Source organism: Nerophis lumbriciformis, linkage group LG10 (genome assembly GCF_033978685.3).
Source record: "Nerophis lumbriciformis linkage group LG10, RoL_Nlum_v2.1, whole genome shotgun sequence".
Classification (NCBI taxonomy): Eukaryota; Metazoa; Chordata; class Actinopteri; order Syngnathiformes; family Syngnathidae; genus Nerophis; species Nerophis lumbriciformis.
The window spans coordinates 51,857,052-51,873,751 of record NC_084557.2 but is presented as its reverse complement, the minus strand read 5'-3'; the positions used below and the strand labels follow the sequence as shown (position 1 = coordinate 51,873,751).

At 41.3% G+C, this 16,700-nt stretch overlaps 1 protein-coding gene across 2 annotated transcripts in view; it reads left to right on the top strand.

Annotated features, from left to right (window-relative positions):
• Positions 1–16,700, top strand: part of LOC133612220 (mitochondrial 10-formyltetrahydrofolate dehydrogenase-like) — a 144,199-nt gene that overhangs the window by 50,464 nt on the left and 77,035 nt on the right. For both annotated transcript variants that reach the window (XM_072913998.1, XM_072913999.1), the window contains exons 5-6: positions 1,812–1,913; positions 10,538–10,627. In XM_072913998.1, the coding sequence (XP_072770099.1) occupies positions 1,812–1,913; positions 10,538–10,627 (192 nt within the window). The remainder of the gene's footprint in view (positions 1–1,811; positions 1,914–10,537; positions 10,628–16,700) is intronic.

The window sequence follows — 16,700 nt, the reverse complement described above, 5'->3', positions numbered from 1 at the left end:
TTCAAATGTTTATTTCATTTAATTTTGATGATTTGAAGTGGCAACAAATGAAAATCCAAAATTCCCTGTGTCACAAAATTAGAATATTACTTAAGGCTAATACAAAAAAGGGATTTTTAGAAATGTTGGCCAACTGAAAAGTATGAAAATGAAAAATATGAGCATGTACAATACTCAATACTTGGTTGGAGCTCCTTTTGCCTCAATTACTGCGTTAATGCGGCGTGGCATGGAGTCGATGAGTTTCTGGCACTGCTCAGGTGTTATGAGAGCCCAGGTTGCTCTGATAGTGGCCTTCAACTCTTCTGCGTTTTTGGGTCTGGCATTCTGCATCTTCCTTTTCACAATACCCCACAGATTTTCTATGGGGCTAAGGTCAGGGGAGTTGGCGGGCCAATTTAGAACAGAAATACCATGGTCCGTAAACCAGGCACGGGTAGATTTTGCGCTGTGTGCAGGCGCCAAGTCCTGTTGGAACTTGAAATCTCCATCTCCATAGAGCAGGTCAGCAGCAGGAAGCATGAAGTGCTCTAAAACTTGCTGGTAGACGGCTGCGTTGACCCTGGATCTCAGGAAACAGAGTGGACCGACACCAGCAGATGACATGGCACCCCAAACCATCACCCAACCATGCAAATTTTGCATTTCCTTTGGAAATCGAGGTTCCAGAGTCTGGAGGAAGACAGGAGAGGCACAGGATCCACGTTGCCTGAAGTCTAGTGTAAAGTTTCCACCATCAGTGATGGTTTGGGGTGCCATGTCATCTGCTGGTGTCGGTCCACTCTGTTTCCTGAGATCCAGGGTCAACGCAGCCGTCTACCAGCAAGTTTTAGAGCACTTCATGCTTCCTGCTGCTGACCTGCTCTATGGAGATGGAGATTTCAAGTTCCAACAGGACTTGGCGCCTGCACACAACGCAAAATCTACCCGTGCCTGGTTTACGGACCATGGTATTTCTGTTCTAAATTGGCCCGCCAACTCCCCTGACCTTAGCCCCATAGAAAATCTGTGGGGTATTGTGAAAAGGAAGATGCAGAATGCCAGACCCAAAAACGCAGAAGAGTTGAAGGCCACTATCAGAGCAACCTGGGCTCTCATAACACCTGAGCAGTGCCAGAAACTCATCGACTCCATGCCACGCCGCATTAACGCAGTAATTGAGGCAAAAGGAGCTCCAACCAAGTATTGAGTATTGTACATGCTCATATTTTTCATTTTCATACTTTTCAGTTGGCCAACATTTCTAAAAATCCCTTTTTTGTATTAGCCTTAAGTAATATTCTAATTTTGTGACACACGGAATTTTGGATTTTCATTTGTTGCCACTTCAAATCATCAAAATTAAATGAAATAAACATTTGAATGCATCAGTCTGTGTGCAATGAATAAATATAATGTACAAGTTACACCTTTTGAATGCAATTACTGAAATAAATCAAGTTTTTCAAAATATTCTAATTTACTGGCTTTTACCTGTATATCTTAAAGTCCATCCATTCATTTTGTACCGCTTGTCCCTTTCGGGGGGGTCTGGAGGGCTTTAACCTACCCCAGACAGACAGACAACATTCACGCAGTAGAGCCAATTTAGTGTGTTTGACACTTTGGTATTGTTCCTAACAAGATTTATAAGTCAGAAAAGACTGAATTGCTAGCATGTAATCATTGTACTAATAGTCAATGCTTCATGGACATTAGTGCCTCTGCAAAAACCTTTTAGGTGAAGGCTGAGGTTTTGTTTCATTGGTGTGCTCCTTTCCAGTCCTTGGCGATGTAAAACTCAGGTGTTCCTTTCATCCTTTCCAATGGAGGTGGAGTCGGTGCAGCTCATTGCTGATGGAAAAGCACCGCGAATCCCCCAGTCAGAGAAAGGTGCAAGCTATGAAGGAATTCAGAAGAAATCCAATGCCAAGGTGAGATTTTTCATAGCAGCAGTCAAAACAAATGTAGGGTTTGGATGGTAGATAGACAGACAGAAAGATGAGGGCATTGCATCATCTGTCCTCCTGTGACCAGGTTGAATATCATTCAGCAAAATGATTCATAGAAAATGTCAATCTTCTTATTCCTTCAATCCAATCCAATCCACTTTATTTATATAGCACATTTAAACAACAAAATGTTTCCAAAGTGCTGCACAACAATATTAAACACAATTAAAAACAATATAAAATAAATGTGATTAAAAACAATTTCAAAGGGTAAAACCAATTAAAACAGTAAATAGAAAGCAAAAAGCAAAATTTTAAAAACACAAAGGACAACAGAGGACCACACAACTCACATAGTGTTAAAAGCCAGAGAATAAAAGTGGGTCTTAAGACGAGACTTAAAACACTCCACTGTGGGAGCAGTTCGAACATGGAGGGGCAGAGTGTTCCAGAGCTTAGGGCCGACCACAGAGAAGGCCCTGTCTCCCCTGGTTTTAAGTCTCGTCTTGGACACCACGAGCTGGAGCTGGCTCTCGGACCTCAGAGCGCGCGCAGGATTGTAAGTTTGGATGAGGTCCGAGATATACTGAGGTGCCAGTCCATGTAAAGCTTTAAAAACAAACAGCAAGGTTTTAAAATCAATTCTAAAATGAACAGGGAGCCAGTGCAAACTCTCAAGGATTGGGGTTATATGCTGGCGTCTCCTGGCCCCTGTTAAAAGTCGTGCTGCCGCATTCTGGACTAACTGCAACCGGGAGAGAGCTTTTTGGCTAATGCCAGCATAAAGTGCATTGCAGTAGTCCAGGCGACTTGAAATAAAAGCATGCACGACTTGTTCAAAAAGGTTAAAAGATAAAAACGGTTTTACCTTTGCTAAAAGACGAAGATGATAAAAACACGATTTTAAAACGCCATTGACTTGTTTGTCAAGTTTAAAATCGCTGTCTATAGTGACGCCAAGGCTGGTGACTTTGGGACGCACATAATTTTGCAATGGTCCCAAGTCAGTGAGGGCCGGACCAAACACTAAAATTTCCGTTTTTCCCTCATTCATTATTAAAAAATTCTGGGCTAACCAAGCCTTGACGTGGCATAGACAGTTGAGAAGGAGTGTCAGGGGGCCGTGGCCTTTTGAAATAGGCATATAAATTTGGCAGTCGTCTGCATAAAAGTGATAAAACACTCCATGCCTCTTAAAAATCTCTCCAAGAGGAAGAAGGTACAGTGCAAACAGGATGGGGCCTAGAATAGATCCCTGGGGGACACCACAGTAAAGCGGAGCAGAAGAAGAAGTGGCGTCCCCCAGCCTGACAGAGAAGGACCTTTCTGACAGGTAGGATCTAAACCACTCTAATGCAGTCCCCCTGACACCCACATAGTCTCTCAGGCGATCTAATCTGTGTCAAAGGCAGCTGTAAGATCTAAAAGCACTAAAATGGCAGAGCTGCCAGAATCCGATATTAAAAGCAAATCATTAAAAACCTTTAAAAGTGCAGATTCAGTACTGTGCAAAGCTTTGTATCCAGACTGAAATGGATCTAAAGTGCTATTTTCATCTAAAAAAGGCTGTAGTTGCGCCAAAACACATTTCTCCAAAATTTTTGACACAAAAGGTCATTTAGAAATGGGCCGATAATTTGACAAACTTGTAGGATCAAGACCTGTTTTTTTGATCAAAGGCTCAACAACAGCTCCTTTACAAAAAGAGGGCACACTGCCAGAAATCAAGCTGCTGTTGATGATGTCCCTAACAGATAAGTCAATAGAGTCCCAAACTTCTTTAAAAAAGCGAGGGGGGACTGGGTCTGTGGGACAGGACGAGGGTTTTAATTTGTCGACTATTCCTGTAAGCTCAGGCATGGACACAGGCTCAAACTGACAAAACACAGCCGAGCACCGAGTGGCCACATTGAAACTAAATGGAGAAGGAGAAAGATTTGCCCGAATAGTAGCAACCTTGTCGTTAAAAAAGGAGAGACATTTTTCACAAGTTTCCCTTGTCATCTCTAGTGAAGTGGCTGGATTCGGATTAAGAACAGAACTAATAGATTTAAAAAGAACACGTGGCTTGTTGATACTATTTGAAATTAAGTCTGACAAATATTTAGTTTTTTCAGCTTTAACCACACTTTGATAGTTCTGACAGCTATACTGTCCAGAATCTCAGAACATGTTGTCCTTGACGGACATGTTGTTGAATTTGTAAAAAAATAGACTTTCTTGAAAAGGCACATTGCCGATTAATGCCGATCACAAAGGCCGATCCCCTCTGGTTGATACTGTATTTATGTGTCATTCCCCAGTTAGCAGCTAATTACATGTCTCCATACACAGTGTGGAGCCGCTCCCCTAGGCTAATAATATTCACCTCCATGACGTCAAATAAACTGCACTTTTTAGTAGCCTAAGTATTTTATCACAACTCAATGCTAAATATGTTACTCTCTACACTATTACTGTAGTATTAGTACAGTATTGGCAGATCCATTCATACATTGGTGGTGTCGACACCAAGGGTGATATCAGCATGGGGCGGTATAGCTCGGTTGGTAGAGTGGCCGTGCCAGCAACATGAGGGTTCCAGGTTCGATCCCCGCTTCCGCCATCCTAGTCACTGCCGTTGTGTCCTTGGGCAAGACACTTTAGCCACCTGCTCCCAGTGCCACCCACACTGCTTCAAATGGAACTTAGATATTGGCTTTCACTATGTGAAGCGCTTTGAGTCACTAGAGAAAAAGCGCTATATAAATATAATTCACTTCACTTCACATATGATCGATACTGGAGGGATTTGATCGGTTGTTACTGTCTCAAACTCTTTTTTTTTTTTTATGTTTACAAATGTACAATACAAAAAGGACACAGGAGGACTTTGAGGGCAAAAAAGGACTTAAATAAGTAATAGATAGCAGAGGTGTGGACTCGAGTCACATGACTTGGACTCGAGTCAGACTCGAGTCATGAATTTGATGACTTTAGACTCGACTTGACAAAATGTAAAAAGACTTGCAACTCGACTTAGACTTTAACATCAATGACTTGTGACTTCACTTGGACTTGAGCCTTTTGAATTGACATGACTTGCTACTTTCCCCAAAACCCAAAGATGAAAAAGTTATTCGGGAGCGCTCCGTATTTTTCATTGTGTACTTGTCTATCAGCGTTGCGTGTGTCAGCTGGTGTGCTCTCAGTACAACAGCCAATCAAATTAGATCTACTTTGTTTTCATCACACAGCATTCATCCAATCAAATTGCAGGACAACCAAGGAAGAAGACATGTCCAAACCACACGCCAGTGAACAAAAAATGATACCTAAAATAATTTTGTTTGGGTATAAAAATTACGAGGTGGTCAACACAAAACGGTTTGCAGTATGCAACACATGCGGTTCCAAAATGACTGATGGAGAGGCAACAACTTCCAACTTCGTCCGGCATTTGAAGTTGCACAAAGAACGGTAAGTTTTGAATGTAAGATAACGTTTATTGGCTAAGTAACGTGACTTTTATTTGCTGTGTAGTTAAATCAGTGAGGCTGTAAACTCACTGCTAACGTTATAACGTTATTGCAAACACGGGAATCTGTTGCAGTTCACTACCTTATTCATACTTTTTGTTCAGTGATTTTTTTTAAGCAGGGTTACGTTAGTCAATATATCACACGTAACGTTAGACGGCGGTCAGCAGCACCGCGTATTTTAGCCACCTAAAAAAAGACAAAAATAGTCAAATAAAGGTCAGTTAAAATGTATACTATATTATGAATATGTGTACCGTTTTAGCTAGCTTTCTGACATACTGTTGGTTGTTTACCTCAGTGGTCCCCAACCACCGGGCCGCGGCCCGGTACTGGTCCGTGGATCGATTGGTATCGGGCCGCACAAGAAATAATTTTTTTTTTCTTTTTCTTTTTTTAATTAAATCAACATAAAAAACACAAGATACACTTACAAGTAGTGCACCAACCCAAAACAACTCTCTCCCCCCTTTTGTTCTGGGCATTGAACATGAAGACTCTTCCTTCACTGTTCCGAGTGGCCATGAGAGTCTTGGCAGTGCCTGCCTCCAGTGCTCCAGTGGAGCGAGTTTTCAGCCATGGTGGCATCATACTACGCCCCCATCGTGCACAAATGACTGACAGACTCTTGGCTAATTTGGTCTTTTGCAAATGCAATGCAGCATAGGGCCCTGACATATAAAAAGTACAACTTTTTTGTTATGTTCACGTATATGTCATGTTTTTTCAATGTTAACACTTTTGTACAAATAAGTACATTTGCACTTTATTTTTCAATGTGTTTGTTCTGTAAAGGAATGAGTTAATGTTTAAAATGACTGGTTAATAGTGCTATTATAAAGTGCAATGTCAGCACAATTTTCTTTCCTGCAATTTAAAATGCACTTGTTTTAATAAATAAATACAGCGTTTGAAAAGCATACACAATCTGTGTTAATATATTAGTCTGTGGTTAAAAGGACTTGAAAGGACTCGAAACTCAAAATGCAGGACTTAGGACTTGACTTGAGACTTTCCAGTCTTGACTTTGGACTTGACTTGGGGCTTGCCTGTCTTGACTCGGGACTTGACTCGGACTTGAGGGCAAAGACTTGAGACTTACTTGTGACTTGCAAAACAATGACTTGGTCCCACCTCTGATAGATAGTAGTTTTTGATTTTGTTTAGTTAATGTGACTTGTTTTGCTCAAACAATTGTATGTAATAAAAGAGAATAAGTAACTATTTAAAATAGTGTGCCGAAATTGTCAATAGCACTCACCATAAATACATTTAGAAAATGTACAGTTAATACATGAGCTCGGTATTGGTACTTGTATCGGCCGATCTCACTCATAAATCATTGGTATCGGAATCGGCAAAATAAAACCCTGATCGGAACATCCCTCGTATTATTATTATTATTATTATTAGGGCCCGCACGGCCCATTGCAAAAGGACTCCCACAGGGAGTCCTTATGCAATGGGACATAAGGACCTATTGTTCTTCTAAGGTTTTATTATTATTATTATTCTTTATTCTTCCGCCGCCACAACAAACTGTAATTTGACCCACTTAACATGCTTCAAAACTCACCATATTTGACCCACACATCAGGATCTGCGAAAATTACCTTTTTTAAAAAATACCGAACCCCAAAACTCAAAATTGCGCTCTAGCGCCTCCTAGGAAAAAAAAAAACTAGACTGCCTATATCTCCCACTAGGAAGATCGGAGAAACATGAAACAAAAACCTGTATGTAGGTCTGACTTAGACCTAGTTCTCATAATTGTATGTCTTTGGGCTAAAATCAACAGGAAGTTGGCAATTCCCCCTTCAAGACAAAAAAGTACTAAAAACAGTCACTTTTGCCTCTTTGAGCTGTAATTTGACCCCCTTAACATGCTTCAAAACTCACCAAACTGAACACACACATCAGGACTGGCTAAAACTGTGATCTAATGAAAAAACCTAACCCCAAATCTAAAAATTGTGCTCTACAGCAATTTTTTAATAAAACGCACAAAAAACTGCTCCTCGGATGAAAAATCTGACAAAACTGCCTGTAACTCCCACTGGGAAGGTCGGAGAGACATGAAACGAAAATCTCTCCGTAGGTCTCACTTAGACCTACATTTCATAAATTGACAACCCCCAGCAAAAATATACAGGAAGTTTGCTATTCCCCCTTCAACACAACATTTTTGTAAAAACCCGTCACCTTTCTTCAAACATTATCTCCTCTGAGCGCGTTTGTTGTTTCGGCTTCAAACTAACACAGGAGAGAGATTGAACCCTTCTGATTAAAAGTTGGTGAAAGAGTTGTGATACCTGCTCCGGTTTTGATTTTATGACCCTTCAAAGACCCGCTGCACTGATGCTCCTGCGGTGCTGTTTTTTTAAGATGGCTGCTCAAAAGCAGGAAGCACCAACGTGCCCACACAATGCAGACAAGGTAGGTACACTAGACAAAAGTCTTGGGACACTTCAGACTAAAAGTAGACAAAAGTATTGGGACACTTAGGACTAGCACCTGCCAAATACGTGGGCCCGAACAACGCTGCTTGCAGCTTTAATTATTATTATTACTACTATTATATTATTATCATTATTGATATTATTATATTGCAGGAATTGATTTGAATTGAAAATCGACTCCAAATAAAATCATCACCCCAAGAATTAAAATGGAATTGAATCATGAGTTGTTGAAAGATTTACATCCCTAAAATATAAACAGTTGAAAGTGAAGTGTCAAAGTAAAAACTAGAGTTAAAAAAAAAAAAAAAAAAATGCTACTCTTGTTGACCAAAGTGTGAAAATAACAATAAATGTGTTCTTACTACAAGCAATGGAATTCCTCCTAGCATTTGCATTGTGTGGTATGGCACTGCAAGTCACAGAATGTGAAGAGAAATACTCGTGCAAACTAGGGTTGTACGGTATACCGGCACTAGTATTGTACCGTGATACTAATGAATCATATTCAGTACTATACCACCTCTAAAAAGTACCGGTCCCGCCCTCCTTTTTTTTTTAACGGGCATGACGGCGCGTCGTCGTCATGCCGTGACATTGCTGGTTTTACAAGCAGACGAGCATGTTCGGCAGCGCACAATCACAGAGTACTTACAAGCAGACACAGTGTGTAGACAGAAAAGGGAGAATGGACGCATTTTGGCTTAAAAACTAACGATAAAGGTGAAGTTATAACACTGAAATGCCCTCAGGAAGAGGTGCTTTAAGACATGGCTAGCTAGCTAGCGGCTAACATCCATCTGCAGTCTGCAGGGTTTTAGCTACTTCTAAATCACTAATCCTCGCCTCCATGGTGACAAATAGAGTGCGTTTCTTACAAGTATCATACCTGCAGGACAAGGAATAGCTAAACACGCTTCACTACACACCGTAGCTCACCAGCGTCACAATGTAAACAAATGCCATGGGTGGATCTACACCTGTATGTCACCAAGTACAGTATCTAGTCGATACTACATCGATATTTTTTAGCATCACAAAATCTTTTTTCCTTTTTTTTAAAATGTATATTATGTTTATAAAGTCAGTAAATATGTCCCTGAACACATGAGGACTTTGAATATGACCAATGTATGATCCTGTAACTACTTGGTATCACATCCATACCTAAATGTGTGGTATCATCCAAAACTAATGTCAAGTATCAAAGAAGAGAAGAATAAGTGATTATTACATTTGAACAGAAGTGTAGATAGAACATGTTAAAAGAGAAAGTAAGCAGATATTAACAGTAAATGAACAAGGGGATTAATAATTCATTTTCTACCGCTTGTCCTTAATAATTGTGACAAAATAATAGAATGGAAAATGACACAATATCAATCAATCAATCAATCAATCTTTATTTATATAGCCCTAAATCACAAGTGTCTCAAAGGGCTGCACAAGCCACAACGACATCCTCGGTACAAAGCCCACATACGGGCAAGGAAAAACTCACCCCAGTGGGACGTCGATGTGAATGACTATGAGAAACCTTGGAGAGGACCGCATATGTGGGTAACCCCCCCCTCTAGGGGAGACCGAAAGCAATGGATGTCGAGTGGGTCTGACATAATATTGTGAGAGTCCAGTCCATAGTGGATCCAACATAATAGTAAGAGTCCAGTCCACAGTGGGGCCAGCAGGACACCATCCCGAGCGGAGACGGGTCAGCAGCGCAGAGATGTTCCCAGCCGATGCACAGGCGAGCGGTCCACCCCGGGTCCCGACTCTGGACAGCCAGCACTTCATCCATGGCCACCGGACCTGTGCCCCCCCCCCCTCAAGGAAAAGGGGAGCAGAGGAGAAAAGAAAAGAAACGGCAGATCAACTGGTCTAACAGGGGGGCTATTTAAAGGCTAGAGTATACAAATGAGTTTTAAGATGGGACTTAAATGCTTCTACTGAGGTAGCATCTCTAATTGTTACCGGGAGGGCATTCCATAGTACTGGAGCCCCAATAGAAAACGCTCTATAGCCCCCAGACTTTTTTTGGGCTCTGGGAATCACTAATAAGCCGGAGTTCTTTGAACGCAGATTTCTTGCCGGGACATATGGTACAATGCAATCGACAAGATAGGACGGAGCTAGACCGTGTAGTATTTTATACTACACGGTCTATGTTATATGTTACTGCATACGTCAGCAGACTAATTATGAGTCTTTGTTTGTTTACTTACTACTAAAAGACAAGTTGTCTAATATGTTCAACATTTTATTTAAGAACAAAATTGCAATAATAAACATATGTTTCATGTACTGTAAGATTTTTTGCTCAAATAAAGCCAAAAATGCCATTTTTATGGTCCCCTTTATTTAGAAAAATATGGAAAAGTATCAAAATACTATTTGCTACCAAAATATTGGTATCGGGACAACCCTAAACAGTGTAAAAATGATTCCTCTCAACTTGCATTGGTTTCCACAAAAGTGGTCAACTGCTGATGATCCATTATCAGTTTATGAGTAAACCATTAACTTCTCCTTCCTGAATCATTGTGTGAGTGTAGGAATGAAGCAACATTGGAAATGTCATTTTGAATTTCTTGAAGGTAAAAAAAACTGCTGCACTTTTTCTCTCCATCAGATGGATCTGGCTCAGCCAGCTGAGGCCATCCACAACTGGATCCGGGGCCATGACAAAATCCCTGGGGCCTGGACTGTCATTGATGGCCAGGTGTGTTTCACATTTCACACAACCGTATGAACATTTCCTATCACCATTATGGCCGCAACGATTCATCCATTACATTTCCTAATTCCAATAGAAAAAAGCTTCAATTTAAATTCTGTTGCTTCGATGAATCGTTTAATGAGTGTAACCAATAAGAATGTATCGAATCCAGACCACATGAAAGAAGGTCAAACAAGTAAAATAGAACCAGAATCAGCTTTATTGGCCAAGTATGTTTAACACAAAATAATTTGACTTAGTTGACTATATTCCTTTTGTTTCAAATATGGCAAATAGAAGGCAAAAGAAGGTAAACGAAGGTCGGAATTTCCCCTCTGGGATTAGTAAAGTCTTTCTGATTCTGATAATGCAAAGTAAAAGATGGTAAAAGAAGATATATAGAAGATATGATTGATATCATATGTTTTATAGGATATATCATGTAAAAGGTTTGTGCTCTGCACATAAAGGCCACACATAAAAAATATGTCTAGCTGAGTGTAAATGTACCGTATTTTCCGCACTATAAGGCGCACCGGATTATTAGCCGCACCTTCTATGAATTACATATTTCATAATTTTGTCCACCAATAAGCCGCCCCGGACTATAAGCCGCGCTTACGCTGCGCTAAAGTGAATGTCAAAAAAACAGTCAGATAGTTCAGTCAAACTTTAATAATATATTGAAAACCAGCGTTCTAACAACTCTGTCCCAAAATGTACGCAAATGTGCAATCACAAACATAGTAAAATTCAAAATGGTGTAGAGCAATAGCAACATAATGTTGCTCGAACGTTAATGTCACAACACACAAAATAAACATAGCGCTCACCTTCTGAAGTTATTCTTCATTCGTAAATCCTTCGAATTCTTCGTCTTCGGTGTCCGAATTGAAAAGTTGCGCAAGCGTGGGATCCAAAAATGGCCGGCTCCGTCTCGTCGAAGTCATCGGATTCAGTGTCGCTGTTGTTGTGCAGCAGTTCTGTGAATCCTGCCTTCCGGAAAGCTCGGACCACAGTTGTGACCGAAATATCTGCCCAGGCATTTACGATCCACTGGCAAATATTGGCGTATGTCGTCCGGCGCTGTCTGCCCGTCTTAGTGAAGGTGTGTTCGCCTTCGGAGCTGTGTGAAAAAAGCCACCCGGCCTCTTCGCGTAAACTTCCCTTAACCACTCGCTCATCTTTTCTTCATCCATCCATCCCTTCGAGTTAGCTTTTATGATGACGCCGGCTGGAAAGGTCTCTTTTGGCAAGGTCTTCCTTTTGAATATCACCATGGGTGGAAGTTAGCATGGCAAGCTAGAACCACAGTGAAGGATGACTTCTCATTCCCTGTGGTGCGAATATTCACCGTACGTGCTCCCGTTCCACAGTGCGGTTCACAGGAATATCAGTTGCTGTGAAATACGGTAGTAATCCGTGTGCGGATGGAGAGATTGCGTCTTTTTATGAACCGGATCCTTGTCGCGTAGTAGGAGCCATTTTGTGGTCTTTACAGATGTAAACAGGAAATGAAACGTACGGTGATATCCGCGCGTTTTTTCTTCTTCTTCCGGGGGCGGGTGGTTGCTTACAGTAGAAGAAGAAGCGCTTCCTGTTCTATGGGGGCGGGTGCTTTCCTTGGCGGTTGCTTGCGTAGAAGAAGAAGCGCTTCCTGTTCTACCGGGAAAAAAGATGGCGGCTGTTTACCGAAGTTGCGAGATCGAAACTTTATGAAAATGAATCGTAATAAAGCGCACCGGGTTATAAGGCGCACTGTCAGCTTTTGAGAAAAATTGTGGTTTTTAGGTGCGCCTTATAGTGCGGAAAATACGGTAATGAATAGAAACACAATGATGGATGCAGTGCCGGCCCAAGCCTCCATGGGGCCCTAAGCAAAATTTGATTTTGGGGCCCTCTATTTCTGCCAATAATATTGATTGTTGATCATTCACACACCTACTATAAACTCATTGCGGCTCTGGCAGTGTTGTTTACATTATCCTATTGTCAGCCTGGCATGTCTTTACAAATGACATGTCATTTATAAAGATATGGGGGTGGCCCAGTTAAGAACATAAATAATACCAATGAATGAACGAATGATGTCCAGAGTGCCACATATGGTTCCTAATCTTAAAATGTAGAAAACATTCAGCTACAAGAGTGGCCTGGGGTTGAACAGTCCAAGTGATAAAGCTTTGTATTTACAGTAAAAGTGTCATCTTGTCTCATCAGTCTTGTACATATTAGTCTTTAATTACTAGTTTACATTTTTAGTTAATTGTTCATATTTAATGTTTACTTTGTACAAAGAGAGCGCAGTCTACTGAAGTTAAATTCATCAATAGTTTTCCCCTTTGAAAGACGCAAGGCAAATTCCTTCCATTTCACCATGTTGCTACAATGATCTTCACTGTTTTCATGCTGTTTCAGCAGTGCACCTATGTCGACCCAATCCAGCTGTCCCTCGGCTGACACTTTTAGGAAAATAATTTGCAGCAAAAGCAATAGACTGCATCTTTACTTCTTGAATAAGTCAGCCAGCTACGCTTGACTTTTTCCCCATTGACTAGCTGTCTGTAGGTATAATGATAATGAAAACTTGGGCCATCATGCCGTTTGGGGAATGAAAAGTTCTCCTTAATAGACAGTGGTCCTCTGATCACCTGCTCAGTCCTGTCTGAATCTGAGAGGAAAGAAGGCCACTCAGCTGGGTCAACTGGCGGAGCTGATGATGGTCCATGGTGTGAAGGGGACATTGTGGTGGAAGTTGCTGAGGAATATATACAATGACTAAAAAAGAAGGACCTATAAGGTCATTAAATTGCACTGTTGGACATAATTATTAATCTCAGAATGTTCTGCAGTACAATGAGCAATTATAAAGGGTGTTTTGCAGTTAACTTACTAGATAAATCAGCTGTGGTTTCAGACATGGAGGGGACAGTGGGCACAGAGGATGGAGGTGTGTGAGAGAGCACTGTAGAGGATGGAGATGGACCTATGATGATACATACATATTAATGAGATACTTTGACTATATTAATTTCCCTTCAGGTGTAATGTTTATACTAAGAAATTAAATGTATACTGTATGGTGACAGTCTTTTCCTCACCTGATTCATCACTCACAGTTGAGCCTGAGGATGTGGACTGGCTCTGGGCTGATTCTGTGCCTCCAAAGTATTTGAACAATGCTCCTGGGGAAGTTTCACATAACTTATGAGTTGATGTAAAAAATAATGTTTATTTTACTCACATAAATTACCGTGCTCTGCTGCAAACAATTTGTGCAAACAACATATCTCACTAGTAACCTGATGCTAAAAACATATTGCTAGCTAGCTAACTTCACCTAGCTAAAGCTAATTACAGCTACAAATCTCTTTGATAAACTTTTTATTACCAAGTCATGCAAACATACCTTTATCATGGCATTTTTTCTCCTCTTCCACTTTCTTCTTCTTCCTTTTTTCTGCACCTGAAGGATATGTCCTTTTTTGTGACATTGTTTTGCCTCTATCTGCGCTTTTGATGCCCAGTGCGCACTGGCATTGCACGGCAGGCGGCAAACGTCACAGGTGCAGCAGAGGCAGCTTTACATTTAAAGAGAGGCAGGAAGAATCACTAGGCCTAGATCAGCAGCAGCACTCTGTTGACCTAAAATTGTGTTTTTGTACAATAATATATCTTTGATCATTTAGAAATCATCAGTCAGACTCATACATGCAAAAAATAAAAAATAATAATTTTTTGTTAATTGCTTTTGGGGGCCCCCTGGTGGCCGCGGGGCCCTAAGCAAGCGCTTAGTACGCTTATGCCTTGGGCCGGCTCTGGATGGATGGTCGTTACAAGATGATGACATAAGAGCTGCTCTGCACACATAGTTGACTTGTTTAATATAATTAATAGAAAGTCTTTACAAGATGATGACATAAGAGCTGCTCTGCACACATAGTTGACTTGTTTAATATAATTAATAGAAAGTCTTTACAAGATGATGACATAAGAGCTGCTCTGCACACATAGTTGACTTGTTTAATATAATTAATAGAAAGTCTTTACAAGATGATGACATAAGAGCTGCTCTGCACACATAGTTGACTTGTTTAATATAATTAATAGAAAGTCTTTACAAGATGATGACATAAGAGCTGCTCTGCACACATAGTTGACTTGTTTAAGACCTAAAAAGCAGGTGTTGATTAAAGACTTCCCTGCTGTGATATGTTACATGATGGTGGTCTTGTGCTGATAAAACAGTTAAAACAGTTGACACTTTTAAATACCTGGGCATAACCTTGGACAATAAACTCACCTTTGATCAACACACCACGGACATTCAAAAAAGAAGTCAACAAAGACTGTCAGCCATCCGGAAACTTAAAGGACTATACGTTGCACCTCATCTCCTGTTATTACTTTACCAAAGCATTGTTCAACCCATCCTTCTGTACTGTTCCACATGTTTTTTCACCATGCTTTCTGTAACCAACCGGACCAAACTCACACGCATTACAAACATAGCAGCTAAAATCATGGGCCTACCCACACCCAACATTTCAGACTTAAACCACAGGTCCATCACCCGACTGGCAAAAATAATAGTCCAGGATATCACTCACCCACTACACCAATACATCATCCCACTACCATCAGGGCGCAGGTACAGAACAATCAAATTCCGGAGGGCCCGCCTCAGGAAAAGCCTGATCCCTGCAGCTATAGCCGCCCTTAACAGCAGGCCCGGCCGACCTGTCTGACAAGCCTGTAAATGTGTGTTAGTCATGTATGATGTCTTTTTGTTATTTTTTTGTGTGATGTGTAATGTCTAGTGTTTCTAGTGTGTCTACCTACTCAGTGGCCTAGTGGTTAGGGTGTCCGTCCTGAGATCGGTAGGTTGGGAGTTCAAATCCCGGCCGAGTCATACCAAAGACTATAAAAATGGGACCCATTACCTCCCTGCTTGGCACTCAGCATCAAGGGTTGGAATTGGGGGTTAAATCACCAAAATGATTCCCGGGCGCAGCCACCGCTGCTGCCCACTGCTCCCCTCACCTCCCAGGGGGTGATCAAGGGTGATGGGTCAAATGCAGAGAATAATTTCGCCACACCTAGTGTGTGTGTGACAATCATTGGTACTTTAACTTTAACTTAACTTTTTAAATGTATGGCAGTGACAATGAATTTCCCCAAGGGGACCAATAAATCTAATCTAATAAGTTGGTTGGGGGGTGCATAATAAATGAAAATAACATTACATAAAATTGGTCATATATCAATCAATCAATCAATCTTTATTTATATAGCCCTAAATCACAAGTGTCTCAAAGGGCTGCACAAGCCACAACGACATCCTCGGTACAAAGCCCACATATATATGGGCTTTGTATACCGTATATATATATATATATATACAGTACAGACCAGAAGTTGATACAATTGGTCATATATACAGTACAGGCCAGAAGTTTAGACACATTTCTCATTTCAATTTCTTTATTTTCAAGACTATTTACATTGTAGATTGTCACTGAAGGCATCAAAACTATCAATCATCAATCAATCAATCTTTATTTATATAGCCCTAAATCACAAGTGTCTCAAAGGGCTGCACAAGCCACAACGACATCCTCGGTACAAAGCCCACATACGGGCAAGGAAAAACTCACCCCAGTGGGACGTCGATGTGAATGACTATGAGAAACCTTGGAGAGGACCGCATATGTGGGTAACCCCCCCCCTCTAGGGGAGACCGAAAGCAATGGATGTCGAGTGGGTCTGACATAATATTGTGAGAGTCCAGTCCATAGTGGATCCAACATAATAGTAAGAGTCCAGTCCATAGTGGGGCCAGCAGGACACCATCCCGAGCGGAGACGGGTCAGCAGCGTAGAGATGTTCCCAGCCGATGCACAGGCGAGCGGTCCACCCCGGGTCCCGACTCTGGACAGCCAGCACTTCATCCATGGCCACCGGACCTGTGCCCCCCCCCCCCCCTCAAGGAAAAGGGGAGCAGAGGAGAAAAGAAAAGAAACGGCAGATCAACTGGTCTAACAGGGGGGCTATTTAAAGGCTAGAGTATACAAAT